Genomic DNA, 15,699 nt, shown 5'->3' on the forward strand with positions numbered 1-15,699 from the left:
TATTCAAACCGCGTACAAAAAATGTGCAATGAAAAAGAAGCGAGTCGCTGGTCTCCGACGTCAGCGAAGCATTCATTACTACTAACTTTATTCTTACCAACCCACCTGACCTAAGTAGCGCGGCGCAGCTGGTTCAACGGAGTTTCCTAGTGACCGACCTTCAGCATGCACATTTTCGAAAGCCAACTTGAAGTTGAAGTGAAGGAAGTCAAATGACCGTAGGCGACGTCGTCATCCTGGACCCAAGGGCTCCGAAGCGAAAGGGTCAGCGGTTAGGTGAATAGTACTAGACCGCCAGCGTATGTGGCTTATGCTCGCCAAAAGTCCGTAAACGGACTGAGCCGTATCGGTTGTTGGTGCATGCACTCACCTTCAACCTGGTTATCTCAGCCAGGATGCCGCTCCTTTCGGAACTCATACCTTCCCAGCTTGTTCCCAGCGAAGCGGTGAAGCTGCAGAGTATGACCGTTTTCGCCTCAAACTGCGAATTTTTATGCCTTACAGGTGTTGGAGGACTGGTTCAGTCCCAGGGGGGGGGTGATTTCTACTCACCAAAGACTAGATCGCGAGGGCAGGACATTTGCAACTCTCGACTGGTATTGACCCGGATAGGTTGTGCAACATCTAATGATGCAGTTCAATCATCGCGCAGAAGTCGCGGCCACATTTTGGAGCCTCTAACATTTAATCGGTCGCTCGCCGCCCATCGCCTGTTTCATTGTTATCGGAGGACCATCGCTGAGGGAAATATACATGCGTATGCTTAACCAAGCCCAAGGAATTTATGTATTTTATGTATACTAAGCGCAAGTCCGAGCTCGCTTTCTTTACCCGCATGGCCAGAGGTTGAGAGCATGTATACTCCATCGTAATAGGGAGTTAGCTTCCACATTAAACGACAGTCCATTTAGACAACTCGCCGAGGCTCAAATGAAATTCCTCTTTTTTCTTAATCTTGTTTGGTGTTCTTTGCTGTCTTGTCGTGTCTGTCCCACCTACTAAGTTGAACTGGATGCCATCCGAGGCTCTAGCCCGCGGCTTGCGGTACCCAACCACGCCGACGCCCGTAAAAAATGGAATGGACAGCAGCATTCCTATTTGCAAAAGGCGAAGTGTCAGTCATAGAGGGAAAAAAGGAGAAGGGAGCGTGTACCCAGAATTCCGAACGCAAAGGAAGTCCATTGTGCTGCGCGATAACTTGCAATATTATCAACACCAGGACCGTTTCTTCTTGCGACGCGATTGAATACCACAGTGGTTACTGTGATACCGACCGATGTTCCTAACTACAAAGACAAGGGAAAGTCAGTATACGTTACCCGTCCTGTGCATCGGTTTGCATACCTGCGTCATTGTTTGGAAAAGGCCACCGGCTAGACTCTGCTCGTGCGGCAGGGAAATCTTCGCAATATAAAGGGATCCGGCAGCGTAAATAAAATCCGCACCAACAACGACAATTGTGGCGGCGGGGAATCCGAAGGCCCAATATGTCATGTGAGTATCGATCACAGCGAACAACAGAGCACCGGCAGCAGTACACAAAGAACCAATCGCTGATTTTGTTCAGCTCGGGGTTATGGTTGTATTAAAGCGGATGTGCATACCTGCGAGGTATACAAGGGAAATACGAGCCGCCATGATGCCGACAAAGAAGGTACAGACCATTCCAGATACGAACATTGGCAAGAATCGAACCACACTTAGAACGGGGCTTAGGTTCTTGTAGTCTTGGTAGTAGATCTGGTTGTTGGGGTAAAATCATGAGAGGCACTATTTCACCAGAGATAGCAACATACTTGCGCCCAAAACATCCAGCTAAGGAAGGAACACGAGTTCAAGAAAGCGACGAGCATCATTGCAGCGAACCTTCCATTTGCCCGCTTCCAAAGTGAAGGTTTCATTAGGGGCGGAGGCGTGAACACCGAGTAGGTGGAGTGTGGGTTTTCTTGGACTCTCTCAAGGTATACCTGCCAAAATACGAACAAGACGACCAGAATCACCCCGACAATCAGCAAAGCAATTATGTCTAAATTGAGAGGATAGAGCGGTTAGAAGGGAAACAGAAAGATCTAAGCCGCTACGCACAGGGTGTAGCCCACTGTTTTGGGGCGAGCTCGCCTTGACTGAGCACAAAGACGATCAAGACTAAGCCTGCGGTGACAAGGAATGCGCCAAGCCAGTCCACACGTTGGTCAATCTCTGTTGAAGGTTTGTCCTTGTCGAAGGAAATCAAGCCTCCCATGAAACACAGAAAATCAATCCCAGACATTAGATAGAAAATAGACCGCCAGGACTTTCTGATACGAAATTCAGAATTTGCACAACCTCAGCAAAACTAAAAAGCTACTCACTCTGTGTATTCCGCAAGGACTCCTCCCAAGGCCGTCCCTAATACGGAACCGATGGGTGCGCCCGCTGAGAAAGTAGCAAATGCCATTGAACGAGCGCGAGATGGAGGGAAGGCGTTCGCTAGGATGCCTAACTGAAGAAGAGATCAGTGGGACGGCTCCCAATAGATTGATTGAAATGGACTCACCGAAGCGGGTATCATGGCTGCAGAGCCGATTCCCTGTACTCCTCGTAGTACCTCCAGTGTCAACGCCTCTGGATTCAGAAATTAAATATCTGCGGTTGGAGGGAGTTAATATTTACTCATTGGGAAAGCACATCCAAGCGTCACGGCACCCATAAAGGCTGTTCCGAGCAGGAACACTTTCTTCCTGCCATAAATATCTGCAAGACGACCAAAGACTAATAAAAGGCACCCCTAAACCAGTGTGTTTTAGATGGTAACTGTAGTGATAAAAAATGGACCCACTGCGCTCAAGGGGTAAGCTGATAATAACCACTCAAGACCGGCTTGTGGAACGTCTAAGTCTCTTCCAATCGTCGGCATCGAGATGGACACGGACGTGGTGTTGGCAACCTGAACCAAAATTTAGCGGAGCTCTCTAGCCCAACCCAGCCTACTGATCACATAAAAAAGCATTCTCACATTGATAATCATGGCGAACGTAACTGTTAGGACGATGACCATCTGTCGGACTTTACTTGTCTCCTCGATGGTAGGTTGGGCAATCTCCAACGGCGATGTTCGAGCGATGAGCCATCGCTTGTTATATTCCAAAGGATAGTCATCGTCTGTTGCAAACTTTTCTTGACTGTGGCCTGCCATATCTTCAAGACGTCGTTGATTTGAAAATTCGCGGGTCCTTCAGGATGGTTGGGATTAAGAAGGGGGTCGAGAAGCACCACGCGGAAGACAAGGAACGCCGCCGCCTGCTTTGAAGACATGGCACGACTATGGCACAACCCACCAAACCAGCATTCTGAGATCATGAGCCGATAGGAATGCGAAGTGATGCCGAACATGATCCAGCCCTTGTATATTTTATGTTATTTGTTGTCCCGCGACACAGTAGCATAGCGAGTGCCGCTTTCGCATCTGTACTTATTGTCGATAGGCTTCGAGGAGAACAGTTCAGATTTTATTGTAGCCGTTACTAGATCATACTGTTTCGTTGAAGCACGCATATGAGCTTTCGCAGAGGGGATGGCCATGCTGTTCGCAGCGCTCGTGTCACAGAAGTTGAGTATGGACCGGGGTTAGTGGACAGCAAAGGCCCGCAAGTTGTGCTCTTTGGACGATGTCAAGAGCAAATATCTTGGCCAGTTGAGGTGGCCTAAAGTTGCCCTCGAAGAGGCCATTTCAGCTCTGGATTGTCTTCCTCGGGAGGGTACAGTCCGAACCTCGTGACTGGCATGAAAAACCAGTATTCGAAACTATCGCAGGCGTTTTACAAGTGCTGAATGCGTCAATAGAAAGCCGACTCGAGGCACAAGTTCAGTAAGCCACACACGTCAAACGCGAAGGTGAATCCTAATGCACGCCTATCGTCGTCCAGATTGCTTAAATGCTGTCCAGCTTTTCTAGAAAATCGTCCAAGGTTCGAACACCCTCAGACTGTATTGATTCGGGTCTCCGAAAGGCGTCACGAGGCCCCAATCATCAATGTCCATGCCAAGATACGAAAAGGTTCCCGAACTCCGAAAGGCCGCAAGATACGTTTCATGGAGCTCAGCTCTTTCTTTGAAATCAGCCCAAATGTAGAAGTGTCTTGATCCAGTACTTCGACTTTGGCAATCGCTGCGGCCTTGACATCTCCCTCCTACAAGGCTACACCTGAGCGGCCGGGCTCGAATCGTTCAACCAAAATTTCAATGAACGCCATTGATCTCCGCCTTCAGGAGTCGCGCTTTCGCAGCGGCGTCCATAACTGATACTGTGGTTGCTTGTGGCTGAGGCAAGGCTGAGGTTGGAAAATCTGCAGAATTTGTGCAGAATGTCCGCTCAGAGAAATGTAGTGGTTATCAATGCTGACAAGTTTGCGTAACGGTTCGTCCGATTGAAGGTAATTATGAGACTATTAAGCACTCGGCCGTAGAGATGAGAGACTGGAGACTGTTGGGAGACTGGGCCTGTGGAAGGTACAAAATATTAAATAAATAATTGTCAACTCACCACTTCGTCGCTGCCATCAGCGACCTCGGCATCGTCGCCTGAACAGTTGAACATTGAACTCCGGGGCCTGAAGGATTCAATCCTCCCATTCGAACTCACCTTGTTCACGAATCATCATCCATGGCAGTCAGCGCTCAGCACTGTGACGCTGACCAGTACTTACCACCATGATGAGCTCCAAAATAAATCGACTCTCTACCTCGTCTTAACACTTCTCTCACCATGAGCTCAGGGGAGGTGAAGATGGTATTTTTACGCTCAGTTCCTAAGCCTTGCACGCGCGTTTGCAGGCTGGGCCAACTCATTACTCGTATACAAAAAGTGTTGCATTTGGCAAGGTCCGTAACGTCGTATACTTCTCTTTCCGTCCCTGAAGTTGATATTTCATCTCAGCAGTGGGGCAGAATGCGCAGCAGGGGCGCATAACAACCGACCGACTATTGGCCGACGTTGGCATGTTATTTAATTTTAGACGAGAGGCTGCGTTTCAGCGGTAGCCGTGTATGCCCGCTCTTCTGCAAAGCATCTTGGAGACTGGAGCGCACCGACACAGAGCTGCGTTTCTGATACCAAGGCCCAAAGCACCATGCATCATGCAGAAATCCTGCGCTTCAGAAAAAGGACTATCTGCATCTCCGTCCTGTTGATGCTGTTCATCTCTGACTTCCTGCTCCATCAGTACAACACCACCGTCATTGTAGACGATATCCCACCCACCTCCGAGTTGAAAAACCATGGGAATGGAAACGTGACTCGCGTCCTACTCGTCTCGGCGCTCTTCCCCCTCACCAAGTCAAAGCACTCAAATGATGAATACAACGACTGGCTCCAACGTTTTCTAGGACCCATCACAACGGACATATACTTCTACACCACTCCAGAACTCGAAAATACTGTCCGAGCTGCTCGAGGTTCCGGTCTTCCCATCACTATCAACACCCATTACGCATCTCCATTCGCCATCCCCCCTCTACGTGGCTTTGAACCACTGTATGAGGAGATGCATTTACAGGACAGGGAGAAAAAGCGACATTCTCCCGAATTGTATGCCGTGTGGAACGGCAAACCCTGGTTCTTGGACCACGCTGTTCAGCAGTCAAGGGAAGAGAAAGGAGAGGTGTATGACTATGCTTTTTGGATCGACGCAGGGAGTTTTAGGCAGGAGCATTGGTATACTTCTTGGCCGAATCCAGCAAGGGTTGAGCAGGTTTGGGAGGAGGGAAGGAGGTTGAATGGCGTCAAGAGGAAGGAAGATTTGTTGTTCTTTCCCATTCAGACACTACCACCAGCTTCCGCACGGGATTGGATGCAGGATAAAGGACCGCTTGACGTCGATTTCAGCGAAGGTACGCAGTTTCTCTTTTAATAATCCTGGATAGTCCAACTTAAATCGTCTTTCTCTTATTAGGATCCTTCTTCGGCGGCTCACCAGCCTCCATATCCTGGTGGTCCACTGCGTATTACGCGTACCACAACTACTACCTCACCCTCGGCCTCTTCGTAGGCAAAGACCAAACTCTCATCAACGCCCTTTTCCTCCTCTTCCCTGACCGTTTCATCACAGTATGGATGTACGACCCCATCGCCCCCGCCCATGCTGGTCTCTTACCCATCCTCGACCAGGGTTACCTAGGATCCTGCGGTTCCGAGTGGTACTACTACCAATTTTGGTTGGCGGGTGAACGGACGCGGGCGGAGATGCGTGAACTTTGGCTTGGGTGGTTGAGGTGGAAGGAGTGGACGTGGTGGAGGGAGAGGTAGAGGTGTCGTGTCACACGTGTCTTGGGGATGAAGCGTGCGTTGGAGAGGAGGTTTGGGTTTGGGTGGACACCGCCTTTCCCCCAAGTTGCGCCTTCGGCTCGGGGATGAGGAGAGTCGACCCTTAGTTTGAGTCCAAAACTCCATGGTTCGCGCCAACCATCGCGTGTTGGGTGACTCTCAAGCCCAGTCGACCCCAGTTTGACCCTCACCGGCAGGCTTCACTAAGACGATTTTCGAACTAGTCAATCGCAAAAGTGGATGGCTTTGTGGGACTTACAATCAACTTACAATCCAACGAAGTCTTTCGTCCTTGGTCCCAACAGTGGCGCCCCAAGCCGTTCGAATTAGGCAAGTGGGCAACGTATGCGAGCCCCTCTTGCACGTCACTCGGGTTCAAGCTGGTAAAATATAGTTTATATGATTGTACATACAAGTCCAGGGGTAACTATGTGCAATGATTATCTAGGATCCACAAGGAGTGTGTAACGATGAGAAGCAAATGGGGTGTGTAACGATGAGCAGCAAATGGGGTAGAAGAGCGAATGGTATCAAGATTTATATGACTTCCCTGCCTGTAGACTGTTCTACGGCTTGAAAAGTCCGCTACAATCAATGTCGAAGGGTTCCTCAGTCGAGGGTGGTATCCGCAGTAGCCGCTTTATCACTCCATGACGTGCATCGCAAGGCCAATGCCAAGCACGGCCATTATGGTGCCGTAAAGAGACCGTAGGCCGTCTGTAGCCGCACTTGACGTTGATGTGGATGTGGACGTGGTCGGCACTGAAGAAGTAGTTGTGGGTGTGGTGGTGGTGGCGGGCACGGTGGAAGACGACGAAGAAGAGGAAGATGGTATCGAAGTTATAGAGAAAGAGAGCGAGGGTTTTGAAGAGGCGATGTTGCAAAACTGTTGGGCAAGGGCTTCTGCGCTGCTAAGCTCTGCAGGACATCCTTGTGCAATACATCCCGTAAGACTCTGTGTGAAATTTGTGCTGTTACGGTCGTGGTCAATATAAAGGTCGGGTGTTAGGTGGGTGGTAGCGCACCTAATGCAGAAGCAATTCACATCGACGACGCTGGTGCAATTGGCTGCTGAACTTCCCAGTGCCAAGCATTGCGACACTTTTTTACAATGAGAACAACTTGGAGCTCGCTGGTGAGTCCACTCACCACATGACGAATACCCGCTCAAACTGGGGAACTGCGCACTGCTTGTCGGGGTACCCGTTGTTGTTGAGTTACTAGCGCTGGCGCTGGTGCTGGAGCTTGCACCACTCGGCGCCGTTGCCGTTGAGGACAGTGTTGGGAACGTCGATGGCGGAACTAGCGTTGCTGACCCCCATGCTGTCGACGTCAATTGGCAGACGATGAGCAAAAGGATGGGGAGCATCGTTCAGCAACGTTTTTCAGGCGGTAACTTGGAAGAGCTTGACAACAGTTGCAAATACTATCACGGTGTCAACCGATCGACCTCGATGCCGACATTCAACCGCATGTTTGCTGCGAACATGAATTCTTTGAATAGAACACGGGAACCAACGGCAGAAGTGATTACCCCGTCATGAGATCAAGGGGCAACCACCCGAGCATCCGGTTGGGTCAACTGGTCCCATCGGGGTCGTGGGATTTAGCCTGATTTGACACGTGCATCCAAATGTCACAGTAGTACATAGATCAGTTGGGCACGTTCACAACTTTCTTTCTACGTTTCCCCGATGGCTCGACAAGGCTCAATGTCTGCGCCCTGTCTCTCTTCAGCTCCTCTTTCATGATCTCAATGCCATCACTGTTCAGGATCCCATGTTCCTCACGAGCCTCCGTGGTTAATTGTGCGTCCACTTTCAAGAATTCCTCCTCCTCTCGCGTCAAAAACATGTCGATTGACATCTGTCCAGGAATCTTGGGAAGCTTCTGGTCATTAGCATCAGGACCCATGTCAAGAGAACCCTGTGCATGCTCGGTAAGCAGATGAAAAATAGTGTTATATTCCCAGATTGTCCTCCGTTCTCCCGATATTGCGAGTGGAGGACATAACTGATAATAAATTGGCACGTTAGTGCAGGGATTTGGCTTTGACGGTTCAAACGTTCAAGCACAGCCTTGTATTGCATTTTTTCATAATGGTATGTGCACGTCGATGTCGTGGATTTGCTGTTGTCGTCAGAGAAATGTCCGTACTGCAAAGATCATATTGAATACTGTGCTTCCCATTAATATTATTGATTGTGGTTGTTATCCTAGGAGTGCCAGGGAGTTGAATTTCCTTTGGATCTTCAGCTGTGGGTCGAGGTTTTGGCATTTCTTTCAGTGAGAATGGGGGGAAGGAACAACAAATCGATTGAAAAGCCTGTCTACGGTAAAAACACAACATGCAAGGCAGATATTTTATGTGTTATGGTAAGGGTCTTCAATTGAATCTGTGGAGCGCGTTGAAGCAACGTTGAAGGCGCGTGCTAAATGAGCGCGGGCGTGACAATCATTTTGGGATTGCACGTGTTGACTCCCACGACCCCGATGGGACCAGTTGTCCTAACCGGATGCTCGGGTGGTTGCCCCTTGCATGAGATCTAATTTTGCTGTCGAAATTGACTACCTTTCCAGTTGACATCACGATGATTTACAACAAAAGTCAACTGGTTAGCCCCTACCTGGTTGGGGTTGTACTCTTCAAGGAGGAAAACTCGAAAGTAGTGACGGTGAGGCAGGGGGTATATGAATCGCGTTCCACTCATAAGATCTTACAGGGAGTTTGTTTCTGTACTAACCCCAGGTTATAAGCCGCGTTCTTTCAATAAAACATGTCCTCCGGTAGAGCCGAATCCACTTGCACCGCGAAGAGTTTCGTCAAGGTCCTACATCCCAAACAATTTATTTTGAGTGTCGCGTCAACGCCGTCAACCAAAGGGAACTTCAACAGAAAGGCTTACAGCAACTTCAAGGACCTCGGGGTTATAGATTTTCTCGAGAATGAGTTGCGCCACCCGGTCACCTTCTTCCACTGAAAACGAATGCTCCAAATAAATTTCAAACGATAATAATAGGGGGAAGAAATAAAGATACCTTGGAAATCCTTGTCTGATAGATTATACAACAGGACGAAGACGACGCCACGGTAATCGGCATCGATTACCCCAGCTCCAGTGGCAATCATAAATTTTGACGCTGAAAATTGGGATTGAATTGACTGTACTTTTGTTTTAAATAAAGGAAAGGACGCTACCTAGACCACTTCGAGGCGCGACGCGTCCATAGGTTCCGATCGGCACGGCGATCGAAATTTGTGTGTCAATCAGTGCTTTCCCGTGTGCGGGGACTATTTTTTTCTCCGCGCTGGAATTGAAGTGAAGTGAAGGAAACAAAAAACGCGCAAGTTGGAAGGACATGATATACCTATACAGATCATAGCCAGCAGCCAGTGGCGAGCCACGCGTTGGAAGCTTGGCTTTCTGTGACAGACGTTTGACAAGAAGGGGGGAACTGATGTGAATACTAGAATCTGTGGGTGACATGCCTTGTCGATGTTGTAAGGCGCGACGGTGGTGAGAGGTTGGTGACAGGGGGCTGGAGACGCGTGGCTGAGTTCAAAGCGTGTAAACTCCGAATTTGGATCGATCATCGGTGTGGCCAATCACTTCAACTTGGAAGTCGACAGCCTCCTCTCTTCGCCTTCAATTGCTCTTCACCGGCATCAAGTTTCGGAACAAATCTCACCGCAATAAGTATTTCTATACACCCCAGCGCTCATCATACTTGGAGTCCCAACGAAGCTTCACCAGCCCCGTTAACGTTCCATGAGTTTTTCAGATCTGCCGTTGGAGCTCGTCCAACGGATCTGCGACTACTATGTCACCGAGGTCGGTGACAAACTCTCTTTTCCGGAATCTTGCTGAACTACATGGTAATAACCCTAGTTCCGTGAAGCGCCTATGGATGACGAGCGCTTTCACTGTTGGCCTGGCGATCTACGAACGATATGTAGGAAATTTGACAACGCCATTCAGCCACTAATATTCGAAAGAATTACGTTCAACTTTCGGGCGGAGCAATTCTATGGGATTGAGACCCAGGTGAAAGATCTTGCCAGCTCCCAATGCCCAGCTCATTTATTTACGAAATGTCTTCACATCTATGCCCTCCGGGATCTCCGGTTTACGCCTGACACGTTCCATGGAAGCGGCCAGCTCGGCTCTTCGTTGACATCGCCCTGTTTCGAGGAGTTGCTCACAAAAGCCATAAGGAACCTTAAAAATTTGCGAAGTCTGTTGTAAGTGATTGGCTTACTACATTGTTCATGCACTCACAATATCCAACCAGTTGGCGCATTTGGGACGAGTACCCAGTTCCTTTGGTCATCGATGCACTCCTCTCGCTTGAATCTCTTACGAGTGTCAGTATCAGATATCCTGACCTTCATCTCTCCGGCTTCCCAACATTTTCTTTTTCAAACCTCACCCACTTTTCTTTATCGGTTGGAAGTCCAAACTACCCCGGGGCGCGCACTGAGCCGGACACCATTATTGAACAAAGGGATTCGTTGCTGCGACAACTCGAAGATCTTGTGCTCAGGAGTCCTAACCTCGCCCGCCTCTCTGTATCACTGGATGAACGGTTTTGGCACCCTGTTACAACATTCCTATTGACCGGAACTCTCGAGTCGGCTACTCAACTCGAAATCCTCAAGCTACGCGGAGTCCAGATCTCATCGGCCAACCCCATAAACACTCACAAGCTTTCCACCTTGACTATAACATCGTGTGGGGCACCATCGTATACAGCTCTCTTGGATCAACTAATGGATACCAATGTTCATCTGCGAGTTTTGAAATGCGGAATGGTCACTAAAGCTTTGATCAATTATATAAATTCATATTCAGGCGTCGAGAAGTTGTCTTTGGAGCTAGCGGAAATTTTCTATGACGATGAAGACGGTGACGAAGCGGGGGATCAGGAGACTTTACCCACCCCTGGGGTTTCAACCTCTGGTGTAAGAACCCCGAATGGACGGCTTTCGGGTAAATTTGGATCGATCCTTCAGAAACACCAGGATACTCTGGCAGAACTTTCAGTCAGGGTTCCCTACGGAGGCCCATGGTGCGTTACGAACCAATGGGCAGACGCTTTAGTCTCCTGTGTGAAGCTTGTTTATCTTGGAATCACACTTCCCTCTGAACGTTTGTGCGATTTTTCGCAGGATGACGATACCACCATCGGTGTTGTACATGTCGTGAGTTGTGTTGTTTCTCAGCCCCGACCTCAGTTAACGAGAGAACAAAAATTGGCAGAAGAACATTATTACTACGTGTTCAACCCATCTGAGAGCGCTCAAGCATCTCAGAATATTTTCCTCCAACGTTCCTGGTTTTCGTGACCGTTATCGGCGTCGTCGTGTGTCAGCGCAAATCGAAGATATGATATCCCGCACTATATGCGAACTGGAGATACCGGACCCAGCAGTGTACTCATTTCAAATTCGGAAAGGATGTAGGGTTTACGAAGTCCAGAAGGGTGACGAAGCGGTTTATCGGTACTGTGAAAGGAGACTGGATCCACAGCTGGTCTCCAATCAATCAGATTCTGAGTCTGATTATGATCTATAATCTTGCCATTTGGTGCTTTATTTTTGTAGGATTTTGCTGAACGGGGTAGCTATTACTTGTCGGCATTAAGTTGCGAGGGGCATCGGTATTGCTTGGGTGTTCGTTTGGTCGCTAATACCTCTTAAATACTTCACCCGAGAAAGTCGCTTACTTAGATTTCATGTCGTAGATAGGTAGTCAATTGTAACAATTGTAACAAGGGATGTGGGCGGGTAGAGACTAAGACTAAGGACACGCCCGTGCGCGTGATCGGTTTGCTTCGGATATTCGGATCTGGACTCCGAACAACACCATCATCGTCGAGCCATATTCAAAATTTCAAATTCAAAATCTGAGCAACATGCACCGTCGGAATCGTCATGTTCTAACACCCTTATGGCGCTCGTATGGGCCTTCCACGTAGTGTTTTTCAGTTGAACGCTGACGTGGTAGGTCAACATGAAGGTTTTCCACAACATCGAGGGTTTCTGGTTCCAAAGAACCTCCCTTGGCTGGCATCCGGGTGCTAGAAATGGGACAGTTGATTGCAGGTCCGTTTGCTGGGCAATTGCTGGGGTAGGTTCAAGTCCTGTATATCCACTTTTGTATCACTCACAGATGGCAGTCAATTTGGAGCAGAGGTCATCAAAATTGAACCACCGGGTGTAGGAGATCCGCTTCGTGTCTGGAGGGAACTGGATGTTGACGGCACAAGCCCATGGTTTAGAAGTATCGCAAGGAATAAGAAAAGCGTCGCTATCGATCTTCGCAAGCCAGCAGGCCGAGAGTAAGCTAAACTTGACCGTAGGACCACGCGCCACACCTCATCAATTCTTTTTCCTTAGACTGGTAAAGCAACTTGCTATCAAAAGCGATGTGATGATCGAGAATTTTAAGCCTGGCAGTAGGTTACCTTCTTGTGTTAGACGTCTTGACCGCTGAGCTTCATACATATTTCAGCGCTTGAGAAATGGAACCTGGCTCCTGCCGATCTTCATCCTTTGAACCCTTCCTTGATTTATACCCGTGTAAGTGGTTATGGCCAAACAGGGCCTTGGGCTTCCCGACCGGGTTATGCCTCCGTGTGCGAGGCGGAATCTGGTTTTCGCTATATCAATGGCATTCCTGATGTTGAAACGGAGGGCCTTTCTGGTCCTCCAGTTCGTCCCAACATTAGTTTAGGCGACTCAATCGCTGGCTTGCACGCAGCCTTTGGAACGGTATGCGGATTCATTCATTCTTCTTTGCTGGCATCAAACAAAAAAGTATATAATAGGTCCTCGCGTTGCTGTCGCGACAGCGTCAAAAGAGTCCTGATACCTCGAGTCAAACGGGAACGACTGTCGATGTCAGCATCGTGGAAAGGTGAGCATGCTCATTTGTGAAAAATGAAAATATCTTAACATAGTTCTCCAGTATGCTCAACCTGATGGAGGGAATAATACCTGAATACGATAGGAAAGGAAAGGTATTTACCGGCTAGGTTTCACATCTTATGCTTTACTTATCATGGGAAGATCCGTGGCCCCTCTGGTTCGTCGGTGACTGGCATTGTTCCGACGAACGCTTATCCTTGCTTGCCGGATTCACCAACGGGATCTGCTCCTACATATATCATCATTGGCGCCAACGGCGACACACTCTATAATCGTCTTATGACAGCGATTGATCGCATGGACTTGATAGGCCCCTCGTATCAGCACAATATGCACCGAGTTGCCAGACAGGCTGAGATTGAAGAGGCTATTTCTGCTTGGACTAGCCAGCGATCAGGTGACGAGGTGATTGATGCCATGAATAAAGCCAGCATACCCGTTGGACGCGTAGTGAATGTAAAGGAGATTGTTGAAGGGGAGCAAATCCAGGCGAGGGGGGCTGTCCGAGACGTCTGGGTTAATGGGTCACAAGGAAAAGAAGGCTGGAGCGTGAAAATGCAAGGAACGTTTCCATTAATTGACGGCGTTGACCTTCAACCTAAATGGGCCGGACCTGACCTCGGAGACCATACGGAAGACGTTTTGATGGGTGATTTGGGTTACAGCGCAGAGGAAGTAGACCAACTCAGGAAGGATGGGGTCATTGGCTGAGATAAACGCTGCAATTTCAAAACTACGCAAAAATTCTGGCTATCTATTCGGAAACGATATAAAAAAACTACAACCTTCTCTTTCACATATATATATTTGGCGTTTGAGTCAAAACCACAAGAATGCCGTCGGGGCTTTTACGGAAATATTTGCCGCGACCTCTTTCAAACCCTTGCCTAAATTTACTCTTTCGAAGACCTTCACTCCTCCGCCGTTCGTGCCGCCGGCGATCAGGTATTTATCGTCCGGACCGCCAAATTGCATTGCGCGAACATGCGTCATGCCTGTCCTGACTTCTGCTACCAGTTCGAGCGTGTCTGGATTCTCGATTGCAAAAATTGATATGATGTCACCCTCCGGCGACGGGTCATTCCGATTCGAAAGATAGAGGTAAGGCGTCGGGAATGATGGGTTCGGAACCGGAATAAGAATTTCTGCTGCGATCATGTCGTTGTCCGGAGGTAGAGGTTGAGACATGGTCGGGGTGGACGCTACCAAAGTTGGAAGGGCGGGGAGTGGAGGTAAGCGGTGTCGCACAAGCTTGTTTGATAATTCAAGGACTGTGAAAAGATGGCCGTCTAAACATAATCGAAGAATAAGATTTCTGGAAGGATTCGTGGACAAAGTACTCGCCGTAAAACGCTACATGACGCGGGCCACCGCCACTTGCGTATCCAATGTGTCCATGAATTTTCCACGAACCATCTCCCCGCCTTTTGAAGCGGCATACGCGATCAGCACCAAGGTCTGGGACAAAGAGTTCTTGATATTCTGGGTGAATCATGGCTTGATGTGGGTGAGACCCCTCCTGCCTGTTTTTGTTCGGGCCAGATCCACTCAGTTGAATGGTGATTGGAGATAAAATCAGATAAGGGGGTTCTGGTGATATTGGGAGAAAAGTAAGACTGCCTGAAGAATACTTAAAATGTGTAAATAGGCGCGTCACTTCCCCTTGTCAAAGGTCTTGAAATGACTTCTTACATTTGCGATAATTAACTGATCCTCTGTCGCGAACAATGAACAGGGGTCATCCCCTTCACTTGGCGCTTCTGCTACAATTTTTCCTTGTCCATCGGCGTCATACTTTAAAGCGAGTATCTTTCCCTCGGCCCGCTCCAACCCAGTCCAGACCAAAGAGTGGTCGCCATTGGTAGGATGAAAAGTGATCCAGGATGGATTTTGGCCAACAGAAACGATGGATGCTACCTCCAAAGCGGATGTTGCAGGGTCAAAAGTGAGAGTTGAGATGAAGTCTGTGTACGCCGAGACGAGGATGCGATAAATCATGATGACAATGGGGTTAAGCTGAGTTTCGTCTCAGCACTTATACCGGTTCAATGCCGACAATTAACCGGATACTGAGTACTGAAGATTGCTTTGACGAAATTTTTCATGGCGCAATCCGAGAGAAAATTTTATTTCACTTTGGCGAGTCGTGTGCAGTCACTAAACCGTCATCCAATGACGAATCGGATGGCACCAAACCTGATTGAGGCGACGAGTATATAAGCGAGATTGGCTAGATTTGACAACGATAAAACGGAGTTCCGAGAGTCAAGTGAACAGACGAGACACTTGTGAGCTTGCTACGACTCTGAGGAGGAGTGAAACCATCGATTTTGTCGTTACGCAAAGTCCCCAAGCGGCTTTCCAGCGGAATGCCGAGTTGTCAATCGGGTAATTCTGCGCCAACGCACCAGCAACCAGGTGATGTCCTTGGAAAGTGTGAAGAGCTCTTATCGCCGATTCGCGGATT

At 48.7% G+C, this 15,699-nt stretch overlaps 7 protein-coding genes across 7 annotated transcripts; 3 read left to right on the forward strand and 4 right to left on the reverse strand.

Annotated features, from left to right (window-relative positions):
- Positions 1-891: 891 nt before the first annotated feature.
- On the reverse strand, positions 892-2,896 carry LACBIDRAFT_298212 (uncharacterized protein; the record flags this gene model as incomplete). The annotated part of the gene is made up of 10 exons (XM_001881649.1): positions 892-1,094; positions 1,154-1,286; positions 1,345-1,553; positions 1,605-1,740; positions 1,797-2,026; positions 2,086-2,297; positions 2,352-2,482; positions 2,537-2,604; positions 2,653-2,767; positions 2,819-2,896. 10 exons carry the CDS (start codon positions 2,894-2,896, stop codon positions 892-894), a joined length of 1,515 nt encoding a protein of 504 aa, XP_001881684.1.
- A 1,848-nt stretch (positions 2,897-4,744) lies between these two features.
- LACBIDRAFT_327672 (uncharacterized protein) lies at positions 4,745-6,283 on the forward strand (the record flags this gene model as incomplete). Its single annotated transcript, XM_001881482.1, has 4 exons — positions 4,745-4,768; positions 4,813-4,860; positions 4,995-5,868; positions 5,931-6,283. 4 exons carry the CDS (start codon positions 4,745-4,747, stop codon positions 6,281-6,283), a joined length of 1,299 nt encoding a protein of 432 aa, XP_001881517.1.
- A 414-nt stretch (positions 6,284-6,697) lies between these two features.
- Positions 6,698-8,215, reverse strand: LACBIDRAFT_294490 (uncharacterized protein; the record flags this gene model as incomplete). The annotated part of the gene is made up of 4 exons (XM_001881650.1): positions 6,698-7,272; positions 7,327-7,369; positions 7,451-7,624; positions 7,987-8,215. 4 exons carry the CDS (start codon positions 8,213-8,215, stop codon positions 6,945-6,947), a joined length of 774 nt encoding a protein of 257 aa, XP_001881685.1. The 3' UTR covers positions 6,698-6,944.
- An 836-nt stretch (positions 8,216-9,051) lies between these two features.
- On the reverse strand, positions 9,052-9,804 carry LACBIDRAFT_190820 (uncharacterized protein; the record flags this gene model as incomplete). The annotated part of the gene is made up of 5 exons (XM_001881651.1): positions 9,671-9,804; positions 9,501-9,610; positions 9,341-9,442; positions 9,208-9,278; positions 9,052-9,132 (listed from the first exon to the last, which is right to left on the reverse strand). The coding sequence occupies exons 1-5, from the start codon at positions 9,787-9,789 to the stop codon at positions 9,052-9,054; spliced, it is 483 nt and encodes a 160-aa protein (XP_001881686.1). The 5' UTR covers positions 9,790-9,804.
- A 267-nt stretch (positions 9,805-10,071) lies between these two features.
- On the forward strand, positions 10,072-11,877 carry LACBIDRAFT_298216 (uncharacterized protein; the record flags this gene model as incomplete). The annotated part of the gene is made up of 4 exons (XM_001881483.1): positions 10,072-10,134; positions 10,192-10,544; positions 10,595-11,504; positions 11,563-11,877. The coding sequence occupies 4 exons, from the start codon at positions 10,072-10,074 to the stop codon at positions 11,875-11,877; spliced, it is 1,641 nt and encodes a 546-aa protein (XP_001881518.1).
- A 511-nt stretch (positions 11,878-12,388) lies between these two features.
- Positions 12,389-13,943, forward strand: LACBIDRAFT_298217 (uncharacterized protein; the record flags this gene model as incomplete). The annotated part of the gene is made up of 7 exons (XM_001881484.1): positions 12,389-12,432; positions 12,482-12,643; positions 12,702-12,760; positions 12,817-13,076; positions 13,133-13,221; positions 13,273-13,324; positions 13,374-13,943. The coding sequence occupies 7 exons, from the start codon at positions 12,389-12,391 to the stop codon at positions 13,941-13,943; spliced, it is 1,236 nt and encodes a 411-aa protein (XP_001881519.1).
- A 108-nt stretch (positions 13,944-14,051) lies between these two features.
- LACBIDRAFT_298218 (uncharacterized protein) lies at positions 14,052-15,230 on the reverse strand (the record flags this gene model as incomplete). The annotated part of the gene is made up of 3 exons (XM_001881652.1): positions 14,052-14,521; positions 14,577-14,862; positions 14,925-15,230. 3 exons carry the CDS (start codon positions 15,228-15,230, stop codon positions 14,052-14,054), a joined length of 1,062 nt encoding a protein of 353 aa, XP_001881687.1.
- Positions 15,231-15,699: the final 469 nt, after the last annotated feature.

Source organism: Laccaria bicolor, genomic scaffold (genome assembly GCF_000143565.1).
Source record: "Laccaria bicolor S238N-H82 LACBIscaffold_13 genomic scaffold, whole genome shotgun sequence".
NCBI classification, from domain to species: Eukaryota; Fungi; Basidiomycota; class Agaricomycetes; order Agaricales; family Hydnangiaceae; genus Laccaria; species Laccaria bicolor.